Raw genomic sequence first — 16,860 nt, 5'->3', positions numbered from 1 at the left:
TTATCTTTCTTTTTGCTCACCAGTTTCTGGAAGAGGTCCCCCACTCTCTGGTGGTGGCTCCACTGCTGGACGCGGGGCAGAAGTCCGTCGTAGAACTCCCGGTGGATCTCGTAGAGCTCAGGCACTTTAAAGAAGATGGTTTCTATCTGAGCCACGGTGAGCACAGGCTGCGACGTCGTAGCTGCTGCCTTCAGAGGCTTCATCGGCTGCGAGGAAGTAAACGATAAAGATGACAAAGTGGCATTTGCAGGGGCTTTGTGTGAGCTAACATTAATGCATTCATTTGTCAACTTTAAGACTTTCTTTTTTTACTTGCTTGCTTTTTTAGCTGGTCAGATTAACAACTGAAATGGATTTCTTATAGTAAACTGTTTTATATTTACACATCCGGAAGACCCCGAGAAAATAAGGATTCATTTAGTAGTTTCGGGCCACTTAATTCGAGTCACATTTTCTTTTTTCTGCCGGCTATTCCTCAAATCGATTAGTGTGGTTTTTCAGGCCAGCCAGCAAAAAAGAAACCATCTTGTTACTTTGAACCATTTACATTTTGCAGATGCATCTAAAAGGCACTAAATCAAATTAAGTGTGAAGAGTCTATAATTAAATCCCATACTTACAGCTCAATTTGCCGAATCAATCGGCCTACTACTAATTACATTGTACCGTACATGATGGCTATACGTAGTGCGTGTGTGTATGTGGGTGTGTATGTTTGTGTGTTCTCACCAGTAGCAGTGCCTCCAGGTGACTGAGGTATGTTTCCTCTGTGGCCAAGATCCCAGACAGGACCCACTTCCTCATCTCCAAACCCTTTTCCAGGTCACATTCATTCTGTAACACAAACAGACACAATACAGATAAAAAACTATTAAGATGTACTCGCACACTGAATGGCACAGAACTTTCATATTTTGTGTCTGATGCATGAACAAAATCCAAGCTTCATTTCAGTCCTTACATGAGCTGCAATTTCCCTTGTTTTCAAATCTGGAATTGAGTGATTCCTAGTTTTTAGCTTCCTGGCAACTTCTTCAGGTTTGCCGTTTGTGAGCGCCAAAGTCTAGGAAATCAAACGGCAACATTGGCACCTCTAAGAAATCCTCCCCGGTTACCTCCCTCATCCCCTTAAGCCCAGTCAAAGCTCACGGAGGAGCACTGACATGAAAGAAAACAGAGAGACAGAGAGATTCCTCAGGCTGTCCTCTTTAAACACAAACTCTGAAATAACTCAAACCGGCAGGGTCTCCCATGGGAGCAAGGTTGGCGTTTAAATGTGTGTGTGAGGGAATGTGCAAGTGCAGAGGGCGCACACACACAACACACACACACGTGGAAACTTCCCGTCCCTCAGGAGGAAAAAAGTGAGGAAACACAGAGCAAGCGTGAGAGAAAATGTTAAAAAAAGAGAATAGGAGATGGAGAAGGAGATCAAGGCAACAATAAGAGGAAAGAGGGAGAAGACAAAATATCTGACATGATGAAGGTGCAGACAAAGATGGAGGATACATTAAGTAGAAAAGAGCAGACATAATGAAGACCAGAGGAAGAGAGAGGGCAGCAGAAGGCAGGATTCCCGTTGCTCTGCCTTTCTGGTTGGGAGTGATGCAAAGAAAGAAGGAAGCAAGAGAGAAGATAGCTAGACGGAGAAAAAGAAGGAGAGTAAAGAGGATTTATGAAAGACGTGTTAGTGTTGTGAGAGGAGGCAATGATTGGCCATGGGAAGCAGAAACTAATTAAAAGAGAAATATACTGGAGCCATAGTTTATATGTAGGAAAGCTGGATCTTGATATGCTTCTTCTCATTCAAATTCCTCGGATTCTTAGCCAGCGTAAACAAAGCCATAAGATTTCTGAACAAATAACAACTTTCCATAAAGCATCTGTAATGCCTGCCTCTCAGTGTTTACACATTCTGCGAGTCTTATAGACTTTACACCCTAATGCTGCTGTGTATGTTTACTGTACACAGAGATCATATGGGTTCTTCATGTGAGAGATGCCAAAGGAAGGTCAAGAGCGAGAGCACGAGATGGGAAAATGTATGTGAGATAAACTGGTTCAGAAATGGATTTATCGCCAGATCTGAAATGAGTTAGTTTGAGATGGATCCGATCCTTTGTTTTACGTAGGGGTTATTTCTTATGAATTGATGTATTTGTCTGTCTATAAAATGTCAGAAAGAGTGGACATGCCCATCACAATCTCCTCACACTCAAGAAGGTGACTTAAAGTTGCCTGTGTGTAAAACTAACAGACTAAAAGCTGAATATTAACGTGACAACATCAGAGAAAAGCAGCATATTCGTGCATTAGTGTTTAGCATTTGTGATTAAGAAACAACTTAAACAATCATTTCTATAATTGGCTCCTTAGTTACTGTCTGCACATATCTACAGGGCAGGTATTGTATAAATATGTATGCTCAAATAATGAACAGTATTCCTGTGAGCTGCATTTCAGCATACTGTACTCGGATGTCTGTGGGTGTACAGTTTTATTTAAATGAAGGGGTAAATAGACCTGAAGCCTGTTTCCATGGCCACTGCCTATGCAAGAATAAAAACAACACAACATTTACATGTTACTGTGCTGCGTGTGGTTACCGTTCTACTTACAACCAATAAACCTTCAGCTTTAAACAAATCACGTGTGTACAGAGTTTTGCATTACTTTAAATAAAGAAAAGATGATTTACTTTTAGGCTGCAACTAAAGCAAAGAAGAGTGCACTGGCCACAACAGACTGGTAGAAGATCTCCAGCATCTTGCTGCACACGTGGAAGGATCTCAGCTTCCTCACAAAATAGAGTCTGCTGTGTACAAGAAGGGGATGAGCAGACTCTATTTTCTGAGGAAGCTGAGATCCTTCAACGTGTGCTGGGGGGGCAGCATCAGAGCCGGTGACACCAGCAGGATCAATAAACTGATCAGGAAAGCTGGGTCTGTCATCGGCATCAAGCTGGACCCCTTTGAAGCTGTGGTGGAGAGGAGGACACTGAACAGGCTGTTGTCCATGATGGATAACCCCACCCATCCTCTCCACCTGCAGCTGGACAGTCAACGGAGCTCCTTCTCCAACAGACCGATACAGGAACACATTCCTGCCCACTGCAATAACACTGTACAATAAATCACGTTATACATTTTACTCTGTTCAATATTTAATATTAATATTCCATATGTCATATTTATGTATATATATATATATATGTATATATAATATCTGGTCAAATTCAACATGTATATTTTCTATTCTTTTTTATTTTCTTGTTTATTTCTAGTTTTGTTTTATTGTAAAATGCCTCGTCTTTTATGTTGCTGCAACACGAAAAAATCCCAAATTGGGATCAACAAAGTACCATCTTATCTTATCTTATTTGCATTATATATTAATCTGCCAAATACTTTCTCAATTAATTGAATATTTGGTGGTCTAAAAAATGGTTGTTACATTTCTTAAAAGCACACATTCTGTCTTCTATGTTAATTTTTGTCCAACCAAGAATCAATAAAGCACAACAAAATGCAAACAATTCTCACAAAAAAAGGTATATAACAACGGAATTGTTTTGGTTAGGATTGTTTTTCTGTCTCTTTTCTGCCAAATAACTAATCCATGAATCCTTGGAGCCCTTCTTTGTTTATTGTTAAGGTTAACAGCAAACAGGCATAGACTTTGAGTAGAACGGGACAGTATTTAAAGAAAAAGGCACATCATCCTCCTCATTATCTTACCGTTTTATTATATTTTCTGGCTAACACTTCCACAGTCTCTTGTTCTTTGTGTCTGTTTCCCAGGTGAAGCATAAAGGACATCATTCTGACAGACATACATTTATTATGCATCACACTGAGCTGTCTGGGGATCCTTGCTGTATACAACAGTACACATAATTGCTCATTAAGACAACTAAAAGCCGGAAAATGTCCTCATAAACTGGAGTTGACGGTAAATAAGTTATAAGTAGTTATGATTGCTCCTAAATGTGTGTTATTGCATTGCAGCGGCTTTGAGCCTTTCAGACTTAAAAGAGACAGCCTGGGGCGGTAAACAGAGCCCCCTGAATGTTTGTGATTTGATGACAAATGAATGAGTCCTTGCCGATCTACAAGTATCGGCATGAGCTGTCTGACTTTACCTTTGCAGGATTACGAGGTTCCGTTCAAAGCATCAAGAACATTTGAAATTACAAGGAGGCAACTTTGACATCCCGCCACATGTTAGTGAAGTAGCATAGGGGGAGACCAAAGTGTGTATTCATCGTTTCAGACCCCAGACGACTCCCCCAGGAAGTACCCTCATCTCCAGACATATCATCTTTTATTCATCGCCGTGGCAACTAATGAGCCAATCTCTGGGTTCAGACTAAAAAGGGGTGTTTGCTTCCTTTTTTGGGCATAAAGCAAGACACATCTCCCTCTTCTCGGGGGATATTTGGGTTGGTTTGTCTATTTCTTCACATCCAGTGTGTGAAACGAGCTAATATTTCACATTTGAACCTATGCTAAATGCAGCTCTTTCAACACCCTATCGTGCTCTCCCTAATTCCTGATTTGCTTCTGATTTGTTTATGCAAAGATAATGTTCGCAGGAGATACATGAGAATCAATGCAAACGGTGTTTATTTGTGAAGCGAGGAGCAGATAGAAACGGAGCAGCAGCGACTGTAATAACATTATTCCCAAATCCCTCCGTCTCTAACCCATGGAGTGCAGGAGACTGTCAGCTCATATAAACATTCGGAGTTAGAGGGGAGAACCTTATTAGCCATTTTCCATTTTCTAATCTCTTTAGCATCCTGCTCTGCCATCCCTTGCTTTCTGAAAGGCCTAATGTGATTGCTTCCTATCTCCACATGTCTGCTAAGTAATGGAGCCGTTTTAGAATTACCCTATGCAGCGGGAGAAATATTATTAAATATTTTTAAATGTAGCATTACTTCGGGTTATTTAAACCGCACTTCAGGCAAACGTGATGGACGCTGATGGAGTTGGTGTCTGCAGGGTTGTTGTTTTTTTACAAGGATGTTCGCAGTGCTGCATCACAACATGCCTTTAATTGCAAGGTAACAAGACTTTTCATCACATGGATCCTCACAAAGGAGATTTTAATGTTTCTAATCCTCCTAATCTGATGATGTAGCCTCAATGTCTGATGTCAGAAAAGACGATAGCCCAAAGAAAACAAGGAGGATTTAGACAGAGGAAATGATTCATGATTTAAGAGGAATTTGGGAGGTGCCATAATAACCACTGACTTCAAAAAGTAACATCCCAGATTTAAATGTTACATGATTATTCCCAATCTCGTTAAACATCTATAAAAGTAATGGATTACCCAATAAGTACTTGGATAGGGGGAACACATTGGCTCCTGCAGTCCTTGATATAACATAATAAATGGTTTTAAAAAAGCCCAGTTCTCATACTTCAGACATTTGAGCAGAACCCCCCCCCCCCCCCCCCCCTTATTTCCTTCTCATTGCTGGGAAGAGTCAGATCATAAGAGAAAATTAAATCAGCAATATTTGTGATGGTGATGACTCATCCCAGTGACATCACGAAACCATCAGCCAATGGGAGCTCGTCCGGGCTGTGACTCATCAATTAGGGAGGCAGACTGGGATGATGCTTGAAGACTGGCTGTCCAAGGGCAAGTCAAGGACGGTGGATGGTAACTCCATTTTTATGGCAGTTATTGAGAGGGTGTCTGGCTGCTTGGGGATTTCGTTGATGGATAATTGCTGTTTGGCTGTGTAATATATTTAACTGGCACTTCTACTGACTGGTACTTCTACTGACAGTAAACACACACAGCGTCAGGTTTTCTCTAATATTCTGCATCTAAACATGAGATACATTGTCTTTAAACGTTCTTTGACATCATTTTGTTTTCTGCATTTGTCTCGTGCTGACTAGAAGACATTATATGTGTGCATGAGTGTATCAATTAAAATCAGGGAGAGTTCCAGGATCACAGGTCGGAGGTCAGATGCAGTCAAGGGACTCATCATGTATTGGCAGATTCTACCATCAATCAGATCGACGGGCTCTCGCTCAGACGGAGGGGGCGGAGCAACTGATACTGCTTCATGGCCACTGATGCAATTACTTCCTCCAAGGGCACAGTAGATAGATGCAGTATTAGCCTATTACATTCTCCCACAATACCTCTCCATCTTTAACGGACATATGGCTCTAGAATGTTCATCTGTTTCTGTTAAATTCACTGGTGCAAGAAATAATGTGTAAATGCTGAAATAGATTCCGGCTCTGGAATCCATTCTCATCTTTGCTGACGCTATGGTTTTGTGTGTGTGTGTGTGTGTGTGTGTGTGTGTGTGTGTGTGTGTGTGTGTGTGCCTCCTCTCCATGGCAACCTTTAAAAGCACCAGACGTCATAGATCACTGGTTTTCTCTTCGAGGACAAGAAAGAGTAAAGGAGGGAGGGTAAGAGGATGAAGGCAGTGATGGGGAGATGGAGGTGATAGCTAATTCTGCCTAATACCCTGAGAAGAACAGCCAGACTCTTAGGGGGGGATGAGTTTCTTCACTAGGTGACTGCCTCTGGGTTTATGAGGCAGGCCATATCGTCATATATCAATCCCATCAAGTGGCAGATTTGATTTCTCATCAATAGACGTATTTCTGACGGCTCTGGATTGCTCTAAGAATAGATTAGCCCACTTCTGCGCTGCATTGAGGTCAATGTACGCAACTATTGGCCATTGAAGAGTGATTACAGCATGAATTTACATTCATATGATATAGGGTGATGCAGGAATGAGTCCCAAAACCTCAAAATGAGTTAGCACTTCCTGTTCCTTATCTTGATGTCAATAGTTTTCTGAATGGGTTTATGGTTAGATGGATGAAATAAGGTCGGTGACAAAAGCTTAAGATTTTTTTTTTTTTGTTCTACGTCTAAACAAAACATCAGTAAATATCCCACATTTGAAGGTGTGAAGCATTTATGTATCAGATAAACGGTGGTAGCTAACAAGTGGCTAAATGATGCACTAAACGACAACACACCGAATATGAGTTTGCCTTTAACATGGTGGTGGTGTTGACCTTAAGTCATGTGACCGTGATGTAATTCAAATGAACTTCTGTTGAATGCATTTATGCCTTAAAAATTACAAAAGTGAACGTTATACTGTATGTGGATATTGTGTCCAGCTTATCAAGAAATGTAAGTATCATAAGCGTTTGTTTGTAAGAGAGCTTATTTTCTGCAATATTCCAAATTCTGAAAAGATTGTCAAGGAAGCCACTGTAATACTACCGTTGCCGTACAAGATAAAACTTCAGCCCTGCACCACGCTATGATGCTAGTGAAAGAAAACTCCTATGAAATAGCTCGCAGCTTGGCCTATTACATTCTATCCTATTCTCAGTAACTTTACAAACCTGAAAATGTTGCTAATACAATACCCAGCAGTAGGAAATGGCAGCAGGCGTACTGACCGACTTGGAAGACTCTAGCGATCCGGAGGAGAGTGTGTCCCGACTGCTGCGGCTCTTTGAGCTGAGGTGCGGTGAAGATGACGGCGAGTCATCGATGTACGGCAGGATTTCGTGGTGCCTTCGCTGCTCCTCTGCGCGATCTGCATCGTAACCGTACGATGGAGGGGTCCCGGTGAAATGACCGTCTGTGATAGGAGAAAACAAAACTGTTTGTTAGTAACTTTAACTTTTTTATCTAGACTTGTAAACGGACAGCATTTATCAGAGCTTGTTCAGTATTGGAGCCCACTCTTTTAGAACATTTTAGCATTCACCCATTTCCACAGACATTCAAACAGAGAGTCTACCATAAAAGGTGTCACTTTCTCATCAGATATGATAAACATTGACTCACACTCCACACCATGAAATCGAGAGGAATTTGGGGTTCAGTTTCTGGCCCAAGAACACTCTGATATGTTGACTGCAGAGGCTTGAGGGATTGAACCCTCAACTCTTTGACTAGGGAATGGCCACTCTACCTCTCACCCTAAATCGACACATTTAGCAAATCACCAAAGTTACTATAACTGTGAAGCTTTCCGAGGTGCACTCCACTGACGTAGGGAGGCATACAATTGTCATTATGGTTATGCAAAACAGTAGTTTAAATCCATACTCTCATATCTCAAAGAACTTAAGCAAGCTTCAATCTCAGCAAATATCCTTTGTCGAGACTCATGTCTTACATTTGCTGGTTGGCCTGATGCTCACAGAAGGTTGTCTTGTGCAGCGCAAAGTACATTTTCTAACACTAATTAATGCGGCTCTACAAAACTAGGACACACCAAATGAGTTCCCCCTTCATCTTTGTTCATGCCCTTATACAAAACATCCAGCTCTGAGACGAGGCAATTGAAGAGGCCAACCACTACAAACTGGATCAAGGTTCAAATGATTTCTGAAGCATCTCTGGGGAAATTCTTCTGTCACCTGCTTTTGACCAGCTTCTGCAATCATTTTCTTTGTGGGAAAATACCAGCTCAAAGTAGTTTTGCATTGGATTATGTGTGATGTTCTTTATGAGGAGAATTAGAAGAGAGAAAAAAACCAAACAAGAGGTCAAGCTGGATGCAAAGAAACTACAAATTAGATTTAAAACAACTTGTTTCACAATGTTGCACTCCATGAGGAAATGCATCCCATTCCCAAGTTAGAGTTGTGGTTTTCACTAAACATGTTTTAGTTTAAATAGTTCTGCTTCCAGGAGGGGAGAGTACAGTCAGCGGTTCGGGGAATCTGGTGTGTAACAGCTGACGGGAAGACATCATGCATCTTTGAATGTCAAAGAAGACCTTTTGCTCTCCTCCCACTCCTACATTAGACAGAGCCGCTCTTCTCAGAGAGCAGGCCGGCCTCCTCTGCGCTGACTCAGACTAATAACATGCCACGGTCAACACACAAACATGCAGAATACACTCTAGTACATACTATTTTAAAAGCAGCTTTAGAACACATACAGCTACCAAAGTATGTTGTGCCTCCATTGTTTCTACACCTCTCTTTCTTTGAGATATCTAAACAAACAGCCGCAGATACACAGCCATATGTTTCACAGGTCAAAGTGAGAAGGAAAGAGATAGAAAGAACAATGGTGGTGTGTTCAGGGCCCGTCTGACCTTCAGCCCACCCACCGCTCGCTTCTCGTACTCGCTGCTGCCTGTGGGCGGCCGCTGCCAAATGCGCCTGCTTCGACCAGCGGCCTCCTGCCAGGCAAACACCGACGTGTGTGTGTGTGTGTGTGTGTGTGTGTGTGTGTGTGTGTGTGTGTGTGTGTATGTGTGTGTGTAAAATGCAAACACTCTTCCCACATTGCCAAATCTTGCAAACCAAACTGAGTGGTGCCTGTTTTACAAATTCTTCCATCACTTTTAGACTTTGTTTGTGTTGATCAACCATACATGTTCTGCTTTATGTTCACACATAAACATTCAGCCTGTAGCAGAGTGCAGTTAACTGTCTTTCTGCCTAGATTCCAGATTTACAAAATCTAACGTTTTTTAGAGGTTACTCACTAACAAAAGACAATATGCATTTGTAAATCTGATTCACAGACGGTCTGAACATAAGGGTTGTGGATGCTAAACACACCAAGTGGGAAATTAGAGGCATCCTGGAATGTGTTTCTTTTTGTAACCCCACCTCTGTGTATCCATGTTAGGGAGCATAGCTTGAGTAATTTTGATCTTCCTACAACCTTGCTGTGGAAAAATGCTGTCACTAGAAACACAGTGAGGTTTTGTGTTTGCATGTGTGTGTGTGTGTGTGTGTGTGTGTGTGTGTGTGTGTGTGTGTGTGTGTGTGTGTGTGTGTGTGTGTGTGTGTGTGTGTGTGTGTGAGAGTCTGTGTGGAATGCATTTAGTGCCCACACAACCCTGAGGCCAGAAATATTGAGGATCCAAACTACATTTGTTAGGCTGTAACCACCCCTTAGTTAAAAGGAAACACAGTCATGAATAATAATGATAAACTGTAGTGAATCACTGCAGCGCTGACTGACTCAACGGTGCCTTCTGGAGAATGTATGTGTCTAAGGTCAAAAACAAACAAAAGCTACAACCTAAAAAGTTCCAGTTTAGCTAAATATAATGTTTAAAACTAGACAATCCAGAGGTTTTCTTTGAGGGATTGCTAAATTACAAAAAAGTTAGGACTATTACTAGCCTTCCATTATAATAAAGTGTTTATACCAGCAGTTTCCTATGGGGGAGGGGCTACGTTTGACAGGTCTGTTAATGGCTCACTATAGCCTGTGGACGTCAAACACTAGGCTTCAGTCTGTCCACGTCTGACCTCATCTCGGCCCAGACGCTGCTTCTAACGCCGCCTTGAGTCAGTTTCTCTCCGTCTGTCTTTCACGCACATTGTTTATATGCCCCTAGATCTTCGCATATATCTAACTGCCTCTTTCGCTGTCTCATCTCTCCATCCGTCTTGTGAACACATCATTTGTGATTCTGCTGATTTGTAGCCTCTACCACAGCTGGCCTCTTCCTCATGCTGTTCACAGACCAGCACCTTCCACTCCTCTCTTGTTTCCCATACAACCCCCCCAAGGAAAAGAATAAACTGCAAATATTACAGAAAAGCTAACACACACACACAGCCTTTTTTGATTCTCCAAAAAAAAAATGCACCCATTGATTTCTTCCTGGAGCTATTGGCACAATAAAACAACCTCAGTCTGCTTCAAACACTAGGAAATAAAACACACACATAGACACACACTCTCATAAAATGTTTGCATGGAAACAGTGTTTGGGAGGGAGGAGGTATTTTTCCTGTTGCAGGTGGAAAACTACAATCGCACTGGGAATAGCTAGTGCTCCGCTGCCATGGCAACACATGGGTCTTTCCAAAACAATACCACGGGCAGGGTATCTGGGTTTCACAGTGTCAAGTGATGCTGACCGGTTGACGGGACTTCCTTTATAATAGATAACTTTGGGCTTCAAAGACTGTACATCCAAGCTCTTCGCAACTCATTACTACTCCTGTGTGATGCTTGATGAAGGGATTTTTTGGTAAGTGACACAATTAGAAAGGAATATACCGTACATGATAAGACTATTGCTTTGAGCCCAACCTCAATAAATGTTTTATTACAGACTAAATTTTGCCTGAATCACAAAGTTAAAAAACTTTACCACAGAGTAATCATTATGTTGTTCTCTTTTATTTGATCAGATCGCAGTTCCTTTTGAGAAAATCCATATCACTAAAAAATCTGTATAAAATAAATAAAAGTGAAAGTAAAATGTGATCTTGCAGATAAATAGCTTAGCTTAGCATAAAGCTTTTTTTCTTGAGAATTCCAATATAATTTAAATATCTGTCTGGGAAATATTGAGTAAGACCATGGCGATAATTAGTTTAGCTTAGTTTAAAGTCCAAACGCCGGGAGAACAGAGCCCCACCAGCTGTTTCACCTGCTTCCAGTCTAAGCTAGGCTAATCCTCTGTAGCTCCATATTAGCATACACAAGAGAGGTTTCCATCTTTGTTTTTTACTTCCAACAAAAACAAATAGGCACATTCCTCAAAATGTCAAACCCAAGAAAACATATATATTCCTAAATCAGCTAAGAACATTTATATTTAAACTGACAGCTAAATCTGACCTGCAAAAAGCGACTCTTGTGTAAGTGCCTCATTAGCCGTTTCAAGTGTACAACAGGTTAATCACTACCGGGTGTCATCATTTTTGAGAGGCCACTCAGCAGACCCTCTGCCACTGTTCATTCTTTGTCCCATGCCACCTCCTCTCTGCCCTTTTTCTTTGACTGTGTCTCAGTCTTTCCTGTTTTTGCTCTCAGTCATAATGGATATAACATCTACTGTATGAATGAGCTGCCCTCACTCTCTCACCCTCACAAATACAAGGAATTAAAAGGCTTCTCTGACAAAGGAAACAAGTGCTCTAGCAAAGGAGGCCTGAGACAAAAAAAAGGATGAAATGAGCCACCATTAAGGCAGAAATAATTACTACAATAATAAGTAAGAAAACGATGACTAGCAATAAAGAGAAAGAAGACAAAGACAATGCAATAGACAGACAGCCATGAAATTGGAGCGATGGGGGAGTGACTCTCAGAGGAGGCATAAGATATCCTCGAAAGTGAGAGCTGCTTCTCCATCCCCCCCCCCCACGCTTTCCAAAGAGCATGGCCGTCATAAATCTGCCTCTGCTTCTGAGGCATTTATAGAACGACGACTGTCACCCAAACAATATAGCCCCACCCCACACACACACAAGTCACACTAACCCCACCCAGCCCCATAGGATCCTAATGTTACGCTACAACACACTCTCTTAATCCGGCTATTTGATGAGAGAAGTCTGTAATCAGAGATCAAATGGTGTGTTTTAATGGCTTCCCCCTCATTAAATCTAATTCATAAACACTGTGTTGGATTCGGAAGGGCTTAGCTTTTTATAGAGGCCAAGTCTGGATACTTGAGATAAATAAGATGCCCCCCATCTCCAAAATGCACCTCAGAAATGGTGTAAAATACATATGCTTGGCTGTACTGTACACCATGACGGAAAGGGAAGTGGGGGGCTGCAAGGAGAGGAAACGATTGAGAGAAAGCGCCCCTTCCCCTGAGTTCCCACTTCCCCTTAAATATCCAATTTAGAGACAATTTTGCTCCAAAGAGAGGGGGCTGGTAGGCGCGAGAAAGTGGGAGGCTGTGGAAATTAAAGTGAAGGCTCAGCTACAGCGTCGCTGGGGGGGGACAGACATGCCGTCAAATGAACAGCGTTTCACTCATAATCCTCCTGCGAATGCACTGGCACTTGACAGCAGTTCATTTGATAAATGCCACTATCTTGTCATTGAGGGCAGAAGATGCAAAGTGTGTCAAATTAAACTGGTGACTGTATTCCTAAAAGTCCTCAATATCTGCAAGTGAGGCAGAAAAATCTGGAGGTGTGGCTTAGGAAGATGCGACTATCTGGGGACAGTTTAAAGATAAATTATTCACTTTCACACGAGGTCACCACTGGCACTTTGAATGCCTCATATAAACCATTAAATGTAACTAGGTGGGGACTCTCACAAGATAGATACTGTATGAACCCTAAAGTATTCTTCAAAGAATTGCCGTGAAGGATGCCTTGGAATAAGCAAAGCGTGTATTTGGCTAAATAAATCACCACTCCCGCAGAGGCAATGTCTCCCTGAAAGCTCTTCTGATTTTATGAATTTATTTTTGAATTTCTACCGCTCCTTTGAGAGGACCACACATTCCCTATGTAACACAATAACTCTCCTCCTCTTATTTACAATCGAATCACCTTATTGACGTCTATCTGCTGGTGAATTCCTTGTTCCCACTTGAATGATCAACTTTACTCGACTTGAGAAATCATAATAAACCAATTTGTTTCTTGGAGGAAATCTCTTTGCCTCAGCGTTGATAATCTCTGCGGATACAACCCAGCAGCAGATGCCGACGGCTTCGGTTAGAAAGCTGGGACGACCGCCAAATTGAGAAAAGAATGCTACTTCTTTAAAAACGAACATCGCCACCTGCAGTGATGTAATTGTCCCTTTTTCTCAGGATGGAGGAATGACAGGCAGAACGCAGATGACAGAAAAATGATACAAAGGACAAAAGACATGGCATGAAGTCATAGTTCAGGAGAAGATATGAGCAGAAGTATTTGTTTGTGTATAGCATGCAGTGGTGCTGGTTTTACCGTTGTGCTACAACCCTTTTTATACTTTTGATTATGTGTGGTTTTGTGTGTTTCCTCAACTACTCATGGGGGCAGGTGCTTGTCAATGTTTCTCTATGCCATAAATATCTGCCAAAGAGAAAGAAACAGTGGCAGATATGACAGCTATGACAGCTAGACTGCGAGTGCTGATGAGTTACATTCACCTGCAATATCGCCTGTGGCTTCCCATATGCTGCTTACTTGGATTCAAAAGAAAACACTACTAATGTAGGAGAAGCCGTTGTAGTACACAATGTAAAAGTCAAAGTCTATAAGGCCTTATGTCGTTTTAGAAGGGGCTGTACAAAAATGACACATTGTCTTAAGTGGTGTAATTTGAGTCAGTGTTGGGACAATTATGCAGGATACTGACTCTTAATTACTACAACTAGTGCCAATCATGTTTCTCGAGTCTTTCATGGTAATTCATGTCAAAGAGACATCAGCAAAGTGAAAGTCAAACTTTACTTAATCTTAAATAAAAGCATGTACTGTATGGTGCCATAACAAGAGTTTGGTGCAGCAAGTTAAGATTTATTTTATGTTTGTCCAAAAAACAGTAAAACAAATATGATCTTTAATTCTATAATACAGAGAAAAAGCTAATAATTTCTGTGTTTGATGAGCCTCATTTTTATAGAGTTTTCAGGCAAGGGATGCTGCATTGGCATTCTGCATCACTGTCACAAGACGAGTGTGATATACAGTATAGGAAAGTAGAAATACATGGAGAGATGGAAAGTAACAGAAAATAATTTGATAAAAAGGAAGAAGGATGAGAAGAGACAGAGAGAACAAGACACAAGTTGGCAGGCAGGCAGGCAGGTGGCAGATTAATACAAAGGAAAAGGACCCAAACACAAAAATAGACATAATTACAGTAGAACTAAAGACGTGGACACAAAGGTAAATAACAACACACGGCTGTGTCATTTCTTGTACGTTGTGTCAACTTCCCTCACCACTGAGTGTTTTACATCCTCCTCTGTACCCACTTCTCTCTGTCTCCTTCTACATATGTTCTCTCTCTCTCTCTTCATCATGCCGTCGCTGCCTTTGATCACACGCGACTTCCAGGAGAGCGCTCTACCGTCTCGGCGGACACATGCTCAACCGCACACATCACTCTCCCCTCATCCTGCCAGACAAACCTTTGATTCGTAAAGCGCCTGTCATGTCTTTTCTATCAACTGCTAAAGTCATTAGGAAAGAGACTCATTACCCCGGCCCCCGAAGCATTATGGGGGAAATAAGCGTTCAAATTGCTGCAAAATCACACAGAGACTCTGATTAATAATACAGCATGCTAAATTAGCAGCTCAGCACTCATTAGACTGCGTTTTTCTACAGGCAAAGATGGTTATGTGTGATGAAGAATAGACTAGGCTTTTAGGATGGTAGACTAAGTGAATACAACATTTAGGATCTTTAATGGTATTTACAGTATGTGTATGGTCTTCAGGGTAAATACAATAATACCACATTTATATCTGCTCTTTCGTTTCCATTCAGCTTTAACAACCGGAGCTTTCTTTTGCTTTTTTTCTAAATACTACCTTTCCTTTCTGCTCTCCTCTTTCACGTTGGCCCTTGCAGGAGCCTGTTTGCGATCTCACCACGGCGGTAAATCTTGAGGGCAGATCTAAGCCCTCCGACACTCTACTTAATGCATCATGAGCACCACAGCATTTGCGTGTGTTTCAGCGTGGGCGGAGAGCAGCCTCATTAATTTATCTGCTCTGAAGCTGGCTCTTAAACCTCCATTGCTATTTGCAAAACACTTTGCGGACAATCATAAGTAATGTGTGGGTTTTAAATTCTCTAATGCGCTTGATTAAAATAGAATGAATGGGACTGATAGGAATGCTATTTATTTTAGTTTGACACAGTTGTTGGACTTGGTTTAAAGATGCTAACAAAAGACCCAATAGAAAAGAGTATGACTGATATAGTTCATTAAGATGTGGTTTATAGAATGAGAAACAAACAAAAAAGAACACATCGACAACTGTTTTTACATCTGGTCATGAATCTACTCGTAAAAGAAGCTAGAAATGTGTGACGAAACAATTTAAACGGCGGTTAAACTGTCTAGAAATTGGGCTCATTAACACCTGAAGAACTAAGATTTTAGACATCAATGTATTTGCTTTTTTGTAATGCAATTACTTGTATTTAAAAGGCAATAAGCTAATATTGAAGAACAAAATAAGTTGGCAGATCAATTTAGTTTAAACTAATATTTACAACAATTCCAGATGTTCTTAGTTTCCCTGACTTTGAAACTGCAAACTTGTTCTGTTTGAGTAGTCTAAAAGCAATGTTTTGGTAGCTAATGGGTGCTTGTTTTACCATACAAGATAACACCTGACTTGTAAGACATGATATTTCAGTGCAAATTAGGTCACATTATGACTTGAAAGTCTACAGCAACGCATGCAGCTATTTTAGGCTGTAATGTGGTGCAGCGTTGCTCTGAGCTAAATGCTAATGCTAACATGCTTAAAATACCCTGCTGTTACCGTTATGATAACATTATACCGTTTGACAAATATAATGTTCACAAGTACACAAGTACTGCTCAGCAAGAGTACTGATTGCAATCTTCAATTGCCAAACTGTTAGTGGCACTTGAAAATGGAGGACAACCAAAGCCATTAAGGTTCATCTTCTGGGGACAACAGATACTGTAGATTGACTACAAACCAATGCCGTCCAGAGAGAGACAACTTACGAATATCCCATATAACAAACTATTCCTCACACATTCACAGTTGTTAAGTGTTTTCATGTGTCTGTTGCTGGAGGCTGCACTCAATGCCCCCAGCAGAGCAAAGGTTGGAGGTTAGAGGTTAATGCATTGGAGGAGCGGGGACAAAGGTCACATGGGTTTTGTGTTACCATGTGTTCATATGTAGGTGTTGGTGTATCCATGTATGCCTCAAGCGGGGGAGCTGAAATCCAATTAACTAACAGTATTACTGCTTCAATCAATAAAATCACTAGCTTGGGAATGGACACTGGGCCTTATCAGCTATTTACAACACACACCTCCCTTTAAGAATAATGTCACATCTTGAAAACATGGACACAACTGATCCAAATTGGCTTTAACCTGTTAACC

The 16,860-nt window shown here is 41.3% G+C and overlaps 1 protein-coding gene across 4 annotated transcripts in view; it reads right to left on the bottom strand.

Annotated features, from left to right (window-relative positions):
* The window catches only part of bcr (BCR activator of RhoGEF and GTPase), an 87,822-nt gene that overhangs the window by 33,988 nt on the left and 36,974 nt on the right, over positions 1–16,860 (bottom strand). For all 4 annotated transcript variants that reach the window (XM_034095746.2, XM_071204978.1, XM_071204979.1 and 1 more), the window contains exons 2-4: positions 7,473–7,657; positions 730–834; positions 21–206 (exon numbers count right to left, since the gene is read on the bottom strand). In XM_034095746.2, the coding sequence (XP_033951637.1) occupies positions 21–206; positions 730–834; positions 7,473–7,657 (476 nt within the window). The remainder of the gene's footprint in view (positions 1–20; positions 207–729; positions 835–7,472; positions 7,658–16,860) is intronic.

The sequence above is a fragment of the Pseudochaenichthys georgianus genome, chromosome 12 (assembly GCF_902827115.2).
Source record: "Pseudochaenichthys georgianus chromosome 12, fPseGeo1.2, whole genome shotgun sequence".
Classification (NCBI taxonomy): Eukaryota; Metazoa; Chordata; class Actinopteri; order Perciformes; family Channichthyidae; genus Pseudochaenichthys; species Pseudochaenichthys georgianus.
This window is presented reverse-complemented; position numbering and strand designations above follow the sequence as displayed.